The sequence below is a fragment of the Furipterus horrens genome, unplaced genomic scaffold (genome assembly GCF_987537825.1).
Source record: "Furipterus horrens unplaced genomic scaffold, mFurHor1.1.pri manual_scaffold_17, whole genome shotgun sequence".
NCBI lineage: Eukaryota > Metazoa > Chordata > Mammalia > Chiroptera > Furipteridae > Furipterus > Furipterus horrens.
In genome coordinates this window covers 38937609-38956869 of record NW_028327187.1, presented here as the reverse complement: position 1 = coordinate 38956869, position 19261 = coordinate 38937609, and the positions used below count along the sequence as shown (strand labels likewise).

Here is a 19261-nt window from a genome sequence, read left to right as displayed (position 1 = left end):
CTAAGTGAAATAAGCCAGGTAGCAAAAGATAAATACCATACGATCTCACCAGTAACAGGAACCTAATGAACAAAACAAACAAATGAGCAAAACAGAACCAGAGACATGGAAATAAGGAACAAACTGACAGTGACCAGAAGGGAGGGGGGAGGGGCATAACGGGGAAAAGAAAGGGACAGGGCTAGTCAAGGAACAAGTATAAAGAAACCATGGACATGGACAACAGGGTAGGGATTGACTGTGAGAGTGGAAGGGTAGGTGGGGCAGGGGAGAGCAATGGGGGAAAATTGGGACAACTGTAATTGAACAACAATAAAATTTTTAAAGAGAAGAAAAACAACACAAAATCAAACAAAGCAAAAAATAAAGAAATATTGAAAATGATATTGTATTTATTTCTAATTATATGCATTGGCATATATATTTATATTATATGTGGAAACTTTCTTTTGACCTAAAAGTGCATTATTTTATTCTGACTCCAAAAGAAATTATAATATTTTTATGGGACCCTGAAAGTACTGTGGGTCATAGGCATTGTGCCTATTGTGGAGAAGTCAGCTGTGGGCCAGATGTCTAGAATAGTATGAAATGAAAAGTGCTGAAAAAGGGGCGACAGCTCCTGTACAGAGCCACATGGAAATGCCCTAAATCCTAGGCTTCCCCAGAGAACAAGCACAGGATTGGTATCAAGAGTGAAATGGCCTTTCTCGAGGCACAGATTCTCTAGAGTAGGAAGCATTTGGCACCTTAACACCAGGACTGGGATCTGAGTGGAGGCTTCTAGTTCGGGAGCTTTCTTCAGACCTCAACCACATCTCTACTCTCCAACCACTGCTGTAGGGACAGCAAAGTTCAGGCATCTGATAAAAGATTGCTGTGTCCTTATGGTATGCTCTTGTTGCTGTTGAAGGAGAGAGGTCATTTATTGAAAACTAAGTCTCTCAGGAAGTCATGTAGCTTCCTGCTCTTCTCTCCCTTCCTTCTCACTACCAACATCATTTCCAAGCCATTCCCCTGGTCCCACTGCCTTTGTCTTTGCCTTTCCAAATCTCACCCACATGCCAAAGGCTTAGCTCCAGCCCCACCACCACTGGGAAGTCTGCTCTTACCTCTGGAGTTCAAGATAAACCACTCTGGCACTTAGAGTCTATACCCTCAGCTTAGACCCAGTTCTCTAGAGGCTTGTGTATCTGTGGGTATCCTCATCTTGACTGTCAGCTCCTTGAGGCAGATATCCTGTCTTCTCCCTCTTCTGATTCCCTCACAACACTCAGCACACATCCAGCACAGACTCGATGAAGCCTTGCTGTAGTGCACTTACTTTAACCCAGGACTAAAAATACTCACAATGTGTCTGGCAGCAAAGACCCCATCAACTATGGCACAACAAAAGGCTGCAATCACACCAAAGCTGATAAAGACGATAGAAGCCACCAGCTGTGGAGGGAACAAAACAGAAGTGTCTGTTAGCTTTCTACTCTTACTGCTTCTGGAGACTAGGCAATCCCCAAGAGACTGCCAGCCAAAGAAGAACTCTGGCTTGCCACCCCATGAGGATGTCCTTTGCAATCATGCAGGATGAGTAGGAGCTGAGGAAGAGGGGAGGCAGAGAAAGGAACAATGAAGCAGTTTTTACATTTTCAGGGCAAACTAAGGCATTCACTCTGAGTCTGTGAGCACCAAATGAAGAGGTTTGCTGGTATCCAGCATTCTGTCCATGGCAGAATTTGACTGTATGACTTTTCCATTCTCAGACTCAGAAAAATGTTGGACCTGACATTATGTAGTTCAACCTTCTATTTTATTTATTGTGAAACTGAAGGCTCAGAAAAAGGAAGTGATGTGTATGCCCAGGACCACCATCTAATCCCAGGAAGAATCTGATGCCCACCTGACATTATGTAGTTCAACCTTCTATTTTATTTATTGTGAAACTGAAGGCTCAGAAAAAGGAAGTGATGTGTATGCCCAGGACCACCATCTAATCCCAGGAAGAATCTGATGCCCACCAACTCCTAGTCCAACGTTTTCCCAGCCCCTCATAGTGGGCTCTGATGAATATAAGGATGATTCTGAGGCCCCACAAAAACTTACACAGACTTCTGCAACTTAACACTTAAATGTCAAAGACATTTTACAAGGGTCGAAGTCTCTGAAATTGATCAACTCTGTGCAGTGCATGTGAAAATTTTCAAGTAAGTGAAAAGGTTTGCTTGAACCAGACTGCCCTATTCTCTAACCATGTTACATAACAGAAGTGTTCCTAATAATTTGTCTCCCATTACAAGGGTGATATTATAACCCAATGTGGGTGTCGGTGTTGAAGGTATTTCTTGGGGCATGGACAGGTGCTGCCTGAGGCCACCATCTGACCCTGTAGTCCTTCAGAACTAGATGGATTCAGTGTTTTTCTTCCCTGAGGTGTTAGGGGGATAAGAAAGGAAATAGCATGGCACTAAGCAGCTTTCCAGGGAGAAGAAGAAATGAAAGTCAAGGCTGCCCTAAGTTTTTCTCACCTCAACAGGCTATGAGGAAATGCTTATTATCTCCTTCGGGAGTTGTTCAGAAACCTCTTTCCATAAATCTCATTTCACAGCACTAGAGAATTGGTAAATAATGGATGAACAATGTCATGAAATTGGCATTATTAGCTATGCTATGATAAGCTCTACAACTAAAACTCCCCTATTATTTTGAATAATTTAGGTCCAAAGTGCAAACACTACTGGCAGGGGGTGGGGAGGAGCGCAGTGGGGTGGTGGATGGAGAGTCCAGGTGAAATGGAAGAAGAGAACTATTAGAACTCCCCTGAGGGCAATTCCCATATTGCTGGGGGAGAACATATGGTTAGAGTTCTCTGTCCCTGGAGCTATTATATTATCTGATTAAACTTGTTGTTAAATAGACCCCATTATCAAAGTCAAGATGCCACAGAGACTTATACTGGAGGAGCCTAGTCAATCTACCTCTGACCACCTACCAGGCACCTTGATTTACAAGCCCTATAAACTGTAGTATGCTTGTAATTCAGTCTATACCTTCTTTATCCTGCCCTCTAGGAAGTTTTCTCAGATTGAACCAGGAAAATACAATAGCTTGCCCTTGTGCGCCCCCATTAGGACATAGTTTCTAAATTTTACCTCCTGTTATATATGCTCATCCTCCCCTTCAAACTTAGAACATATTTAGCTTTCATCTACGGGTAATGGAACTACTTTAGGGCTTCATAATTTTATTCTGTGTTCTATGTGCCTCAAGTATATTTGTTCTCTTGATCAAAGTACCCTAGATTATAATCTCCTCAAAAGTGGGAATGCTCTGCAGAAACTTCCTCAAAAGATTATGCATCAGAGGAAAGTTGTGAGAATTACCAATAATCCAGGGCTACAGCAATGAAAATCACAGAAGCAAAGGCATTCTAGGCAAGGACAGACACCTGACTGGATAGGCTGGGGCACTTCTTTGGGAGTGAAGAGGAAAGCTAAGGGCAAGACTAGCTAGGCCACTGAGGGAGCATCAGACAAGATGAGAAAAAGTCCCGTACTGCAGGGTCACTGAAAAACAAAGTGTCCTGGAGGCTAAAGAGAAAAGACAAAGTACCAGTTTCTTTTGTGGCCTAATTTGGGCAACCTTAAGAAATGTGTTGTTTTCAAATGAAGAATTTGATTCTATCGCAATGAAAACTTACCATCTGCCGTTTGTTCTCAATAAGGTTGGATCCGATGATTCCAAGGAATGATCCAAAGCCGAGCTGCAAAGCAACATGGCACACATAGCATGTGGGGAGATGGTCATCCTGACCACACAATCATTCAGCTCCTGGATATAATTCAGGATAATGGAAAGTAACTGGGGTATAGATGCTAAAGCCACATGCAGTCATTACTTAACACAAATAAAGTATGTGCAAGAAAAGTATTTCTCCCACCATTTGCCAGTCTTCCCTTGTAGATATGAATCACACCAAAAAAGAAATGCATGTGCACAAAAACTAAAAGTCAAAGTCAACCATAGCTTTTCAGAGCCTGCTTATATCAATTTCAATATTCATTACCTAGCATGTGACTGGTGAATCAGTAAAAGACATATAATGGTAAAAAGTGTACATTATATTCTGATCTTTATCCTTTTTTTTTAAAAAAAGTGACCTTCCAGTCTGATATATGGATTACAAAATAAAGGTTTGAAATAGTAATTTTTTTGATGCATCTGACACACTAGTAAAACCCAGGAAGTACTTTAGAAATCAGCAAGCACCTTAACCTAAACTTAAAAAAAGAACTATTTTTTGAAAGCTGTATTTGTGGTTGACCCACTGCAATTTATGTTAGTACTTATTCACCTCTTCCATCTCTGATTCATTTATGGACAGAAAGCATTCATTAAAGGGCAAATAGAAATGGCAGCACAAAACCCTGGAAAACAATTTCCCTAAGTGGCTGGGATGATGGCTCAGTGTAGCAGATTCCACTTTCCTCTCAGTTCTGCCAGTGTCAGCTGAAAATGATCACTAACTGATGGCTGTTGATGGGGATGAAAATGAAAGAAGTAAAAAGTGGTGAGAATGGACCAATAAATCTTAACAAAGTTCAGCAATGTAGTTACATATTTCTTTAGACTCACTAATGGTCCAGGTTTCCACCTGCAACCTCAGCTTGGCTCACAGGGGCACCTATTTCAGTCTGAGGTGCCGAACTTTACACCTAGACTTGGAAATCAAATGGACCTGTGGCTGGGCAGAAGTTTGGTTGGCGCAGTGTAGGGGGACTGGATGGTTGTCTCAGAAATCCAAGAATGAAAGAGAGTGAAGGGAAGGAATGAATATAAATTTACAAAGACTCATTCTGCAGGGCCATTTAGCCAACAAACCCTCTTGGGAAATAAAAACTGAAGTGCGTAAGGGTATACACATCCCATGCCACCCAAGACTCTATCGAGAACATCCACGCTCGACAGTTAAACTATACTTGTCTCACACCTGGTCTTATTTTAAATGTAAAAACTGTGTTATCATAAAGAATACTGATTAAAACCTGGTTATCAAATAAAGATTAAACAAAACAAAACAAAAAACCTGGTTATCGTACTAGCTTGACTTCTAACCCCAGCTCATGTTCCACTTATATTTGTGAGATCTTGAACAAGCTGATTGACCTCTCTAAACCTGTTTCCATATCTGGAAAACAGAAACTATAGTAGTGGCCATGTTATAGGGCTTTAATAAGGATTAGCCAGGATGATACATTGAAAGACCTTTGCACAGTGCCCAGCACAAGGTAAGTACTCAGTAAATATTAATTACTCTTCTGGTGATTATTATTACCACTTTAAAAGACACTTAACTTTTGAGCAGCTCTAATCTGATTTGAGCCAGAAAATCCTATCATTATTTGCTCTGTTTCAAAATAGACTTTTGTGTTCTATCAGCTTTTATTTTTTAGGAAGAACTCTGTGAATATAGTCTGTGATATGGCACTCTGGGCCACTCGTGGAGATTGAGAGAAAGTTGGAGGCAGCTTTTTACATAGAAACTAAATTCTTTTATTAAAGAGTTCATAAGTTCCCACAGATATTCATTGAATGTCTCCTAAACTCCAACAGCAATCTACCTTAAGACAAAAGCAAAGTCACTAGCTATTTCTATACTCTCAAATGGCTATTTAATGGCAATGACCAGAAGAGGTGGACTGAAGCCTTATGGAAATGACTGGAAAGACAAGGCGCTCTGGAACTGGAAATCCCAGGCCAGCCAGTTACTCCATTCAGTTCCCTCCCCTTTCCTTCCATTCCATTCTATTCAACTAATTGAATTTTCTAACACTCACTGAGTACTTTTGTCAGATAATAAGATCTGGCCCCTGCCGTCCAGGAACTCATAATCTAGTGAAGAGACAGACTGTGAGTTAAGGACTACAGGTATAAACAAAGTGCCATAGGAACAGAGAGTAATACATTTTTAATGATATCCTTGACTCTGTTACTTATAAACTGTGTGACCTTGGGCTAGTCCATTAACTACTCTGCACTTTGGTTTCTCATCTAAAAAATGGGACTCACACATGGCTGCTATGAGGATTAAGTAAGGTACAGGCATACCTCAGAGATATTGGGGATTCGGTTCCAGACCACCACAAGAAACAAGTATTGCTGTAAAATGAATGGTAATATATTTGCTGGTGGAGGGTGTTGTCTTCATTTGGTAAAAAGTGCAACATCTGTGAAGCACAATAAAGCAAAGTGCCATAAAATGAGGTATGCCGGTATGTAGTGTGACTTGCATAAGGGAAGCTGATAAATATATGGTAGATCTAAGATTTCACAGAGGAGGAGACATTTTAACATGAGCTCAAAGGATACGTAGAGTTCACTAGGCAGGGAACTAATATCTATTGAGTCCTGGCTGGAAGAATTCACTCACCTGTATGACAGGCTAATGAACTCACCAGTATCGTTAAACTACCTTACACCCTGGCTGGTGTGGCTCAGTGGATTGAGTGTCGGCCTGCGAACCAAGTGTCGCTGGTTCGATTCCCAGTCAGGGCACATGACTAGGTTGCATGTCAGGTCCCCAGTTAGGGGTGCGAGTGAGAGGCAACCGCACAGTGATATTTCTCTCCCTCTCTTTCTCCTTTCCCCTCTCTCAAAAAATAAATAAATAAACAAACAAATAATCAATTATTTTTTTTAAAAAATAAACTACCTTACATTTGAAAAGTATTTTAATTGAGAGAAGCACTGGCCCTCCATTTTGGTCACAGTAATGTTATGGAGTTTGGTGGAGCTCCTATCATTTCCATTTGACAGGAAGGAAAATGGAGGCCTAGAGAATTGTATGGACACGTCCCCTCCTACAGCAAGTTACTGGCAGGGCCAGGACTAGCCCTCAGGTCTCGCGACTAACAGCAGGGGTGCTTTTAACCATGCTTTGCTGCATTTTTGTGGCCAGTGTTTGTAAGAATAGTGACCTTCATAGCTGCGCTTCAAGGAAGAAATTCTCTGTAGGGATGGAGTGAGAAGTCCTGCTTGAGGAAGAGCTGAGGGGCCAAAAATAAAGAAGAAAAAACCAACAGAATTTCCTGAAAATAGGCAGCTGCTTCTAATCAACTGGTTGCTCTCCTAAGGCCTTAAAAAGGATAATCTCTGTGGACATCCTCGAGAACTGCATGGATTCATGGAACATTCAGACCTTTGGACCTCCATCTTGATTCCCTATTACCTGGACAAATAACCAGTTTGTTTTATTTTAGCTGCCCTCCACTTGTAGAAGAAAAAAGACAAATCTTTAGAAATCAAAGTCAGAGTCAAGGGCTCTTTTTAGGGGCTGGGCCCTATAACCTATGCCTATGTCCATCCGCTGTCCCAGACACCCAGTGCTGAGGCTCAGAATAATAGTCATTCAGTACATATCAATTGGACATCTACTCTGTGGCAGGCACTGTGTTGAATCTGTGATTTGGAGACCAGAAGGTGTGTGAGATATGTATGATTGCCAAGACTAATAAGACTCTGACTCAAGAGCTATAATTAGGTAAACAGATCCACAATTCTTTCTATAATCCTGAAATCCAAAAAGCTCTTAAAACCAAAAGGGTTTTTTATAACTAACTTGGTGGCAAAACCAGACCTTAAACTGATGTGAGGTTTTTCAACATATCATCTTTATTCACTTAGTGTAAAAATTCAGTTTATTGTAGAAATATAAGGTACTCAATTATGATGTGTTTCTGAAGACCCAATGGGATGTAAGATAGCATATGATATATGCATTATATTATTTCCTAAAATAAAAGAGGTCTAAATTCTCAAACACATTTGGCCCAAACCAAGGGTTCAGATAAGGGATTCCAGACCTGTATAAACAAAGCTAAATGAGAATATAGCCCAACATCCCACAAAGCAGGATGTGAGAATTTTCTAGGAATCATGAGTAGGAGGAATCTATGGTAGGAAGTTCAAAGATAGTAGACACCACTGTGAACCCTAGAAGTTGAGAAATGTCCCTGCTGTGCTTTTAAGTTGGGATAGGACAGAGCATTTAGATAAACAGAAAGAGAAAACAGGGTGGATGGTCCAGGCCAGAGGAAACGATGAGAGTGACAGCAAGGTAGAGAAGCCCAAGCCATGTTCAGGGGCATGTGAATTGACAATCTGGGCAGAAGAGAGGTAATGGGAGACCAGGCTGAGGGCATTTTTGGAGAGCTTTGAACGACAGCACTAAAGAGGCAACAGGGATCCAATGAAAGTTAGAACCCTCTGGCATTATAAGTCTCATCTAGCAAATCAAGATGCAAGTCTCATCTTTGAAATGTACTTACTAAAATAGGAACTTTGTTTTAGAATGATTTAATATTTTTAAAATGTTTTCAAGAAGTGGACAAAATTTCTGCTGAATTCATAATAAACCACCACTATCCTGAGCTCCTCGTATTTCCTGAGCATTCGAGTTAGTCAAAACTTGGTTGGACTTATCAAGAATCTTTACCTGTGAAGCTCAAGTCACACTAGACTAAAGAAGATTTCTGGGTTATTGATTGTTTTGAATTATCCTTGTTGTCCCTGACTCCTGATATAATTTTCAGGTAACTCCGGTATAACTGATATAATTATTACCTGATATAAAGTAACTCTAGTAACTCTGATATAATTTTCAGTTAACTGACCCCACATACCCTGGGAAATGGGACAAACACTACTAGCTTATTTCCTGAAAGACAGCCCAAACTGCTGTGAGCCCTATCAGTATAACAGCTGGGGAGAGGGTTTGAGAATGAAAGGCTTTCCGTACTGATCAGGTGGCCAACTCTATCTTGTGGATTGCTTGGGAAGCACATTAAGAGGCCTCTTTCTTCTGGATCTGAAGTTGGAGGATTATAGCGATGGAGGAGTTTCTCTCCCCTGCCTTTTTCGGCTTTATACAACCGAGGCTCTTGTTTTCTTAGGCCTCCAGAATAGAAAGCTCACTGTAACTCTTTTGGAATGAATATGTCTTGAATATTTTAGGACAGTAAAAATCCTAAGTTGGTGTCTTCTTTGTGGGTTTTAATTTTTTTACAAGGTCTTTGGTTTATTTTCTGAGTAACTTAACTTTTTTTTTAAATTTTACAATTCATCCTGTATAGATGAGTGTGTTTTTAAAGATGCATGTGTACATGTGTGTCTTAGGATGATGAAAGCATGTTCCAGCTCAGGTAGAGTAGCTGACACTATTATAATGCATCTCACTATACAAGGGCATCTCTTCTGGCAAAATAAATATGCTCCAGAAGTTTCACATAACTTAGGGTTATGTGAATGCAATTATATTTTTAAATGTCTGAGATCTCAATGTTTACATGAATTGTACAGTAAGTCTTCTTTTAACCTAATAACTGCTCTCTAATCTATTTTGAAATTTAATATCTCATATATTGTTAACACACTTAACCACAGTCCAAAACAACAGGGTTCCAAATAATCTGAAACTATTTCACAGTTCTGTACAATAGTATTTTACATTCAAAGTGACCAGTTTGACAGTGTGGAATCTTAAAATGCCACATTATTCTCATTCTGGTTTTATTGCTAAGTATACTTTATTTATTGTGTTTTAGTTCTCTAGGTAGTTGCTGGTCCACCTGAATTAGACTCCCCTGGGGTGTTCATTGAAATGCAGATTCAGCATGGCTTACTTTTTCAATCAAAAGTTATCTCAAAAAAAGAACACTTAGCTTTTTGGGTCCCACCCAGACTTACTAAATCAGGATCTTTGGGGGTAAGGAACAGAGCTCTGTATTTTCTACATGTTTACCGGGTCATTCTTATGCATGCCAAGGTGGGGAAACTACTGGTTTGTAGTTTATATAGTACCTCTCTAATACACAAACTATTAAATTAGTGAAAGTGTCCCATTCCTGGACAAATCTTGATTCTCAGGCATTTACTGTTTCAGAGGTATGAGTTGTAATTATATTTGTTATAACATGATTTGACCTATAAGCTCAAATGGATTCTTCTGCTTTTCAATCTGTAATCTTCCCCTTACGCTTCCTTTAGTTAAATCCCACCTAAGATAACAAGAACTATAAGAACAAGTTTTTAAAAGTTAAACCATGGGGCACACTGTCTGTTAAGGATGGCTCTCCTATTAACATTTCCAGATTAGCTTTTAGTGAAAAGCACACACACAGACCCCCCCCACTGTTTCAACTTGCAGCTCTAGCTGAACATCAGATACTCAAATAACAACAATTATGTACCCTCCTTTGCTTGTTAATGTATTCCCACCTAGCCACACACAATCAGATATTCTACAAATAAGGTTCATAGCCACCCTTTGTAAATGAGTTCATACTCTCAAATGACAGGGAATGTATCTTCCCCTCATCCATGGAGAGTCTGACTCTTGGCTTGAGCATTATTAGCTCATGAGTCAGAAATATTTCACTAAATGCAGCTTACCTGAAGCACACGAGGTCACACAGACCCTATATATTGCTTTTCCCAGCCACCAAAATTCAACCTTACCCCCACTTCTGCTCCCCATCCCCCTTGCCTGTGTCTAAAAATAAAGTCCAATTTTGCTGATGCCTGGTTTTCTTGCCTCACCACAGGAAGTGGACTGGGTGAGTTTTCACATCACATGTTTAACAGAAGACACCAAACTGTGTCTGTGGGACATCTGACCTTGGCTAAGGGGAGCCCTGCAGTCTTGAGAGCTGCAAAGGCACATCCCCAGGCAGCCTTCAGCTCACGGGAGTCCAGCCCATGTCAGACCCCAGCTTTGCCAGGGCTCTTGAGGGGACTGACTATGGAATTGGTGACCTAGGCAACAGGCGTCAGGTTTGGCCACTGCTGGCTTGCCAAAGGCATCCGTCTTTAATCCCTTTTCCTCTGGTTCTTCTCTCTCTCATCCCCACCTCTCAAAAGAAAAAAAGAAGAGAAAAAAAGAAAGAAAGAAAACAAAACAATAACAAAAAGATGCTCAACCTTTTTGCTATCCTAAAATATATTTTTTAATGAATCATCCTAAAATTCCTTCCTGTTCACTAGCAATTACAATTAGGAAGTCATTTGATATTAAAAATATGATCCAACTTCTAGAGTTAGGTTTTGGGGTTTAACAGCAGTGTGTGTAGATCCAAATGAGGTTTTTGTTTGTTTTTCTTTTCTTTCCTTTCCATTCCTTTTCTTTTCTATTGTCTTCTTTCCCCCTGGCTTTACTGAGGTATAACTGATAAATAAAATGGTGTATACTTGAATTGTCCAATGTAATGATTTGATATAAAATGAGGTTTTCAAAGTGGATTGCATGCACTCTGGGGTTGAGTAAGACAATCCACTGAAGTAAGGGAAGAAACTATTTGAACTCTCATTTCCTATTTATGTTTATCTAAAATAATAAGAAAGGAATTAAGCATTACAAATATTCGATAAACTGACTGTCACTGGCACCCTCCCTCGGTGTGAATGTCAGACCACAAGGTGAGCTATCCTGTTGGAGGAGAGCAAGTTCCAAGCAGCAAAGGGTCGATGGTGGGGCATTGTATGTGTGCCCAGATTGTCTTATCTAATTTTAACTAAGTTAGTCCCAACAAAATGGACAAGTAATTTGGAAAGACTCCTGCTGAGAAACCACAAATTGAAGATGATCCTAATGATTAAGCACAAACCAGCAACAAGAAAATGGTCAAGATGATATTTCTAACTCTCAGGGTAAGCTTTTTGACAGCCACATGGTAAGATTGACATTAAAAAACAAAGATACTAATGGCAATCTAATTAGATCTGATAAGAAGTTAGCCAAAAATATTCAAAATTACTTAATGGGCTTTTTGAAATAAGGATTTATAGTCACTATCTTTAATGACAGACTTCATGTGATGTGCATATCATTCTTTGAAATTTAGATAGTGTTAATATGAAGAATTAAAATAATTGTTGATTTCACTTTTATCTAATTTTTAAATTTCCAACTTGTATGTTTTATAAACATGTACATAATTTATAAATGAATAAATATAGATATTTTAGGAGTAAATATTCCACATGTTTCCTGATAGGAGTGAAGGATCACTTTGGAGATCAGTGCTATTGGTCACAGAGTGTCAAGATGCCAGGGTCCTCAGATTTAAGGCAATGTCAGGAGACTTCTACTATATATTGGAAAGCAGAAGGCCAGGGAGGAAAGGACATTATCCTAAGGTTAACAGTGCTACTTAATAACATCTCCAAACCTAGGTGCTAAAGAGGGAGATGACTTGCTCAGGATCACACTATTAGTAAGGAATGGAGATTCTTAGTTCAGTGCTCTTCTTAATGGGCCCAGAATTGTCCTTGTATATAAATATAAAGATATATAAAGAAGGAAAACTAAGCAAACAGTAGAAACCCAAATCGAATAGAAAACCATCAGAATAGAATCCAAATGTCTGTAGTCAGCAACCTACTGAGACCCACCTATGCCTTTTATACTTACAATAACTCCCGGGTAATAACCTCCAACGGTCACATTCTGGGTCCTGGTGGTTGCAGCAAGGCCCACTGTGAGAATTAACACGGACACAATAAGCAAAGTCACGGTGACATAGATGGAGTTTCGTTTCCTCCGATTGAAGGCTCCTGAAAGTATACAGAGAAACTGAAATTGCTCATTTCAGCTGGGGAAGGGATGGACTAAAAGAAAAAACAAATCACTAGGAAGGTTTTCTTTTTCTATTTGACTGGTAACTGGGTTTATCTCTGGGGAGTGGAATTATGGGGAAGAAATGGCACTTTGATTTTTTTGGCAGTAGTCAAGAGCTACATTCACTATAAAATTATATACTTCCAGTTTGAAAATGAACAACAGAAGGAATCTTACCAGTTACATAAAAACAAAACAACAATTTTTTGGGCTTTCAACATTCTGTAAAAGATGTGTCACACCCACTTAGTAGAGTGTTTTTTAGGCTAAATTATAAGACATATGATAAATGGGAAATGTACATGTGGAAGTATTAAATGAAAATATTTTAAAGCCAATGTGTAACTAAGGAAAGTTTTTTCAGAAGCTGGAGATATAAAATTTCATTTTCAGTGTAAATATCAGAACCTAGCTAGGAACTGGGATTTTTTTTTTCATTTATTTCTGACATTTGCCACCTCATGTATAAACTTTAAAATGGTGTGTTGACAAGATTTGTTATATAACAAATGTGTGTAATAAAGTAAGTGTTTGGAGGCCATTAGTCCACAGAGATATGTATCGGGGGAGGTAGATGGGGACGATTATAACTGATACACATATAAGCTTATGTGAGGGTGACATAAATATAAATGATGAGGAACCCATTCTCCCACTCAGTGCTTATCAGACATGATAGCGCAAACCAATATTTTTTTGATAACAGGCTTAAGTGAGATAGAAAAATGATATCTAGACTCGCTTTTCAGTTTAATTTTTTTAAAGGAATCAAACAGTGCTCCCTAATCTGCATGCATTTCTCTGGAGTGGGGAGGGGGCTCTTAACAGGAACTACCAGGGATGAGTTACCCTATGAAAGTCTAGTTCTTTAGTGAGGAGGATGAAGCAGTGGGAAGCCTTCTGGTGAGGTCACCCACCTAGTGGCTTGACTATCATTTATGGGCCTAAGAAGGCCACTTGGGTCTGTTCATTGGACCCGGTCATTTATGGAGGCCTCACTGCAGCCTCAGGAAGCAGCTGCCGATTGAAGCTGCCCAGACTGCACCACTGGGAGGGAGGGAGGGGCTGAAAAAAGTGGAAGAGGGAAGGAGGGAGGGGAAAAATCAGCAGGACTCTGGATGCCTGGTGGTGGTGAGAGGGAGGGGTGGTTGCTGAACCCGAAGCCCTCAGCAGACATACCCTCCCATAGGAGAGAAAATCATCAACTGTGCTGATCTGGTTAGCCCCATTATCTATCTTGTCTTCTCCAGAGCAGTCCCTCCAAGGGAGATGGGAGGAGCTGGCAGTCTCCCCTGACATCAGCCTGGAAAGTGAGGGACGTGACTCATCAGGGTCATTTCTAATAGGATATTTTACATTGAAATGTAGAAGTGACATGAGTGTTATAGGCACCCACATGCTAAAGCGCCCTATCACACCTGGGGAGGAGGTAAAGGGAGTTGTGAAATGAGGCTCCCCTCCAGTGGGACCTACACAGGAAAACAGGAAGGACCACTAGAGACATCTGTGACATCAAGGCTCTTCGTGTGACAGGGCTATTTGGGATGCAGATGACAAGCCGACAGGTGGTAAACAGGATGAGTGAGCCTGCCAGCCTGGGAGAAGTGGGACTGCAAGTGGTGGGGATGAGGAAAGCATGATTTATTTCATCTGTTCACCTTAACGGTTTGTTATCCTTCGTCTTGATTTAGAGGGGCCCTAAATTAATCTTTAAATCACGGTCCCCAAGTCTATTTTATAATAGATATGTCTCAGTGAACCTGTGAGTTGGTTCCACAGTGGGGTTTTAACCGAAACTTACCAACATCACCTCCCATTCCTGTCTGCCTTTCTCCATTGTCACTCATACCATCTCTGCCCTAAATTGGCAAAATAGAGTAAGGGAACATCTGGATACACCAAGGGTATCTTTGTGACATGTGAAAGTGTCTCAATACCTCACATGTAACTTTAGAGACTTAATTGGGGGAGTGTATGTGAGCATAGTCTTTCTGATTTTTTGGTATCATTAGCCTGTTCCTTTCCCACCAACTGGCTTTTGATCCTATTCACAGCTCTTGGGTCTCCTTTGCAAATATCACCCTAATTCTTAAAAGCACAGGAGCCAGGTCAGAAAAGTGACTCAGCAAACCACATGGTGTCATTTGAAAATCTATTTTCCCCCCTGCTTTAGAACCTGAATTGAAAATCCAGTCAGCTGAGAAATCCAGGCAAAGATCCTAAAGCTCCACCAGGGCCTTGCCTCTAGATAGATTTGCTTTGGGTAAAGTTCCCAAGAAAACTCTTCTATCACTAGGTTGAATATCTATTTTCTGTCCCCTCCTTCTCCCTTATGTCACCCCTTATTTTACACTATAAAGACCATACTTGTGTAAAATAAAATTATTTCTAGTTGCACTTGGGAAGTAGATCATTTTAAGGAATGCTGCAGGGGAATCCTTTTGAAAAGTGAACAATCACCCTTCATATATCTTTAATGTCAATTTGACATAAAAGTCACATCTACTTAGAGCAAGACACATTTATTCTCTAAAGGTGTGGCCCAGGCTCCTAAAAGGCAACTCTGTGTCTGCTTAGGACGTTTTCCTGGTGGTTATTTTATTTTGGAAAGAAGTAGAGTCCTGTTCTTATTAGGGTACAATTTGGGATCTGCCTTAGATGTTCCCGTAAACACAGAAGTATCTGATTCCAATTTTGTTTAGTAAGTGAACATACCAAAAACCTCAGACATTTAAACACAGCAGCAATTACTTGAAAACAGTGCCTATTACAATGTTTGATACCTAGTGAGCAGTCAACACTTGTCGAACAAACAAGAGACAACATCTCATAACTGCTTCCTTTCTAATAAAAAGAAAAAAAAGGCCATGAGGGGGTATTGTGCGAATAAATATGAACTACGTTCATGGAATTGATTTTTTATAATAGAGTACACCTGAGGGCTCCCCAGAACTGAGTTTTCTCACCAACTAGTGTCACAACCCCATTGTCTCTCACTAGCCTGTCTACTAAGTGCCCAGCATATTTCTGTTTCAACAACTACCCCTGCAACCAACAGCAGTGGGAGAGTCCGAAATCCTGTCACTGGCATTGCCTGCCCCCAGCAGCCTCCTTGCAGAACTACTGCAGCCCTTCCTCTCTCCAGTGCCCCTCCTTCACCCGAGTTTCATGAAGACCAGGATGCTCAGCTTTAGAAGTGCTGTCTCCACCCTTCCAAAGACAGCCAGCTTCTCCTTCCTCTGGGTTTCTCCACCCCAAGCCTGTCATAGTCCAGTCCCCCACCCCACACTCCTGCACTACTCTCTCTGAATCTTGGTCCTTCCCTTCCTTTGAAACCTGCTCAAAACTCACTTCCTCTTCCAAATTTTTCTTGACCAAGCTCATTATACTGGAATCACTCATTATTTCATGCCTCTATGTTCCTAGGTACTTTAGTCAATAAGTATATTAATTATAACTGCTACAATCATAATTGTAATTGTAGATCTGACCCACAATCTATCTGATGTCCACCAGCTTTAGGATTATGTATCTGATGGGAACCAAGATGTGGGTTATTAGCAGGTAGGATGATTGTCTCTGCTCACTTGTGTTTTATTTTGTACATGTTCTTGATTACTCTTTTGAATATAGGGTGTGTAATCTGAGTACAGCGAAGATGGGCTCCCAGCATCCTGACTTGTGCCCTCTGTTGTTGATGACCAACTAATTCTTGAGGCTGATCTTTTGAACTGATTAAGATTTGCTTACCTTAGTCAGCTTTGCCACACAGGGAGGGTCCCAGGAAGTCCCAGCCTTGAGCATCAATGGAAACAAATAGCTGACCACAGAAGAGCCTCAAGGCTCTGCCAATCTCCCAAACATTTCCTTAAAGGCACTGAAATTCCCCTCAGTTTGGCAAATCTTTGACCACCAGTAAATTACAAATGTGTTACTTGGAAGGAAAGGAGTGCTCTGCTGTAGTAGAGGTACCTTAGCGCCTGGGGGCGGTGTTGCTAAAAGGGAGAAGGGGGTACCAGCAGAAGATGGAAGGGATGCTAGAGTCAAATTAGCATCTTTCTATTACCAGGCGCCTGCTCTGATCCAAGCTTTGGACTAACCATTCATCCCCAGGCAGCCAATAACCATAGAGCACAGGCACCTTGGTTCAGTGCATCTGTGTGTTTTAACTTCTATTATTTTGGCTGTGGTTGTGTCTCGCTTGTAGGGGAAATCCCCTCAGAAATGCTGCCTTGGAAGCTAAAACACTAACCCACCCACGCCCCCTTCTATTCCCCCATGCAAAGGGAGGTGGTGTTGCCAGAGCTGAGTTAAGTGGGAGTAGCTCCTAAGTAGCCTAGAGGCTGATTCAGACCTGGGCTGCATGGGACCAGCGCCAGGGAACTCCTGGGAGACTCCCTTGTCCAAAATATGGAAACCCAGGGTTACCACTCCACTCAGGAATTTGCTCTCGCCCTGGGTCTGCGGACTTTCCAAAGAGCTGACTCCTGAGTCCTTAAGAGATTCATGATTCTTTCCCCTCAGTGTCTGGACGAAGCCCACTCGGTTTCTTGTTGCGAAGACCTTTCAGGAAAAGCAAGATTGGCTGAGGGCCCCTGGGAGCCCAGGAAAGAATCTCTTCATTTTTTTCCCCAACCCACAGAGCAATGTAACAAGTAGCAACGTTTTGCGCTCTGGACTACTAACCTGCCCACTCCCCCGAAGACAATGGCCCGGCGCGGAGGTCCTGCTTTGCAGGCGGTTGGGTGGCTGCAGGTACCGTGCTGCAGAACCCTCTCACTCATCCCCCCTCAGCCCTCCCGCGCGGCTGCCTGGCGTCTGGGCGCCAGGGCTGCGTTAGCGCCACAGCTGGCCGAGGCAAGGAGTGCATTGTGTGTGCGTGTATGTGCGTGTATGTGCGTGTGCGTGTTAGGGAGAGAGACCTGGGAGGAGTCTGGTACTGCTGGGTTCTGATTTGGACTCGAGTCCTTGGCCTCATTTGTACATTGTTGCAAATAACTATGCCTTTAAAAAAAAAAAGAGCAAATCCTTATACTGAATATGCAAAACCAATATAAATACGGATTTCTCCTCTCTACCATCTAAGAGACTATACTTTATGGGGCCCCTCCGGTGAATGAATTCTGTTGAAACCAAGTCTTTGCCAGCAATAGGGAGCTCACAGAGCGGATGCAACCCTCTCCTCGCCCCTCCCCTCGAGATGTTCCCGCAAATTCTTCGGAGAAGACCCGAGTAGACTGGATGGCAGGGAGTGAGGACAGAGGGATTTTGAAGAATGCAAAGTATGTTGAAAAGTGAGAATTCGATTTCGTTAAAGTGTATCCGAGGCGAATTTTAATATTAGGTGGGATCATGGTTTGACAATCCCCTCCCGCTCTCCTGGGGTGCAAATTAATTTCTCCGCCCAGTGAAATCAGAGCTTGGGAAGGTGCCTAACAGTTGAGGAGGACTGGGTTTGTATTTTGTAACTACCAAAATAGCTTCGAGGGGCAGCCAAGTTGGTGCCTGGAAGTAGCTGTCCTCCAGTTTTGATGAGGAAAGGTGTTGAACCAAATCAGGCTAGTGTGTTCCCCTCCCCCTCTGTTCCACTCAAAGAGGGAAAGCGCTACTTGAGAAGATGCGCGGGCTCTCGCTCTCACTTGTCCTCCCCCCGCCCCCAACCTTTCCACACTCACGCACATCACATTTCTTGTATTTGAAACAGAATAAGAATCATATTCAAGGAATGTCGATCTTCCACTTCGGATGACAGGACTGGGTTGTCTTGAGTGATTCTTCAGGAATTCCTCTTCCACCAGTCCTCTTTCTTTCCCCACCTGCCCATCCCCCAGTGTTGCGCAAACCCCCAAATCAACGAGGTGCAAGTCAACCCCCCCCACACACACACCTCAGCTCTGAATTTCAGGGAAGTTTCGACAGAGTTGGGAGGGGGCGAGGATCCTGCTTCTTCTAGTTATCGTTAGTCTTAAGGTCTTAGAAGTGACGGGGACTTTGCAAAGAGTCCGAATGGAAAGCGAAGGCGCAGGTTGCAGGGAAGTGTTTTGATTCCCAGACAGCTGGGATTTACCACTGGCTGCAAGACTGTGGACACATGCACACAAACACGCTCAGTCCCGCACTCTGCAGGGAATGCAAGCTGGGCGTTCCAATCTCAGCGCATTGCCCCCGCCCCCCGCTGGGCTGCTTCCTTGGAGCTCTGGTCCAGGACCGAGAAGCTGGGACTCTCTGACCCCTACCTTAGCTCCGCTTCCCGCTCTCTGGGTGGTCAAGGCGCACTCACCCATTGCTGTCGCCGCCCCTAGTAAGGGCGACGAGACTTACCCATAGAATCGGGCAGGGACATGTCGCTGGACCGCTGCTGAGTCAGGGACTGATGCATGGTGAATGCTGCCCTGTTGCCCCGGCCAACGAAGCTGCTTCAAGCGCCCCACGGCTCAGGGCGCCCTGCAGAGCATCTTACTCCTCAGCAGCAGCTCGCGTCTCTCCCAGGGCTGAGAGAGACTGCCTCTGTTTGCAAGCTACAGTCCAAGTGCTTCCTCCTCCTCCCTTCCCCTCTTCCCCCTCCCTCCTCTTCTGCCTCCCTCTGCTTTGAGAGGC

The 19261-nt window shown here is 42.2% G+C and overlaps 1 protein-coding gene across 1 annotated transcript in view; it reads right to left on the bottom strand.

Moving 5' to 3' along the window:
- Positions 1-19043, bottom strand: part of TMEM255A (transmembrane protein 255A) — a 60929-nt gene extending 41886 nt beyond the window's left edge. Inside the window, exons 1-4 of the mRNA XM_090264827.1 lie at positions 18986-19043; positions 12458-12600; positions 3692-3754; positions 1351-1440 (exon numbers count right to left, since the gene is read on the bottom strand). Coding sequence (XP_090120953.1) covers positions 1351-1440; positions 3692-3754; positions 12458-12600; positions 18986-19043 — 354 coding nt within the window. The remainder of the gene's footprint in view (positions 1-1350; positions 1441-3691; positions 3755-12457; positions 12601-18985) is intronic.
- Between the last annotated feature and the right edge of the window lie 218 nt (positions 19044-19261).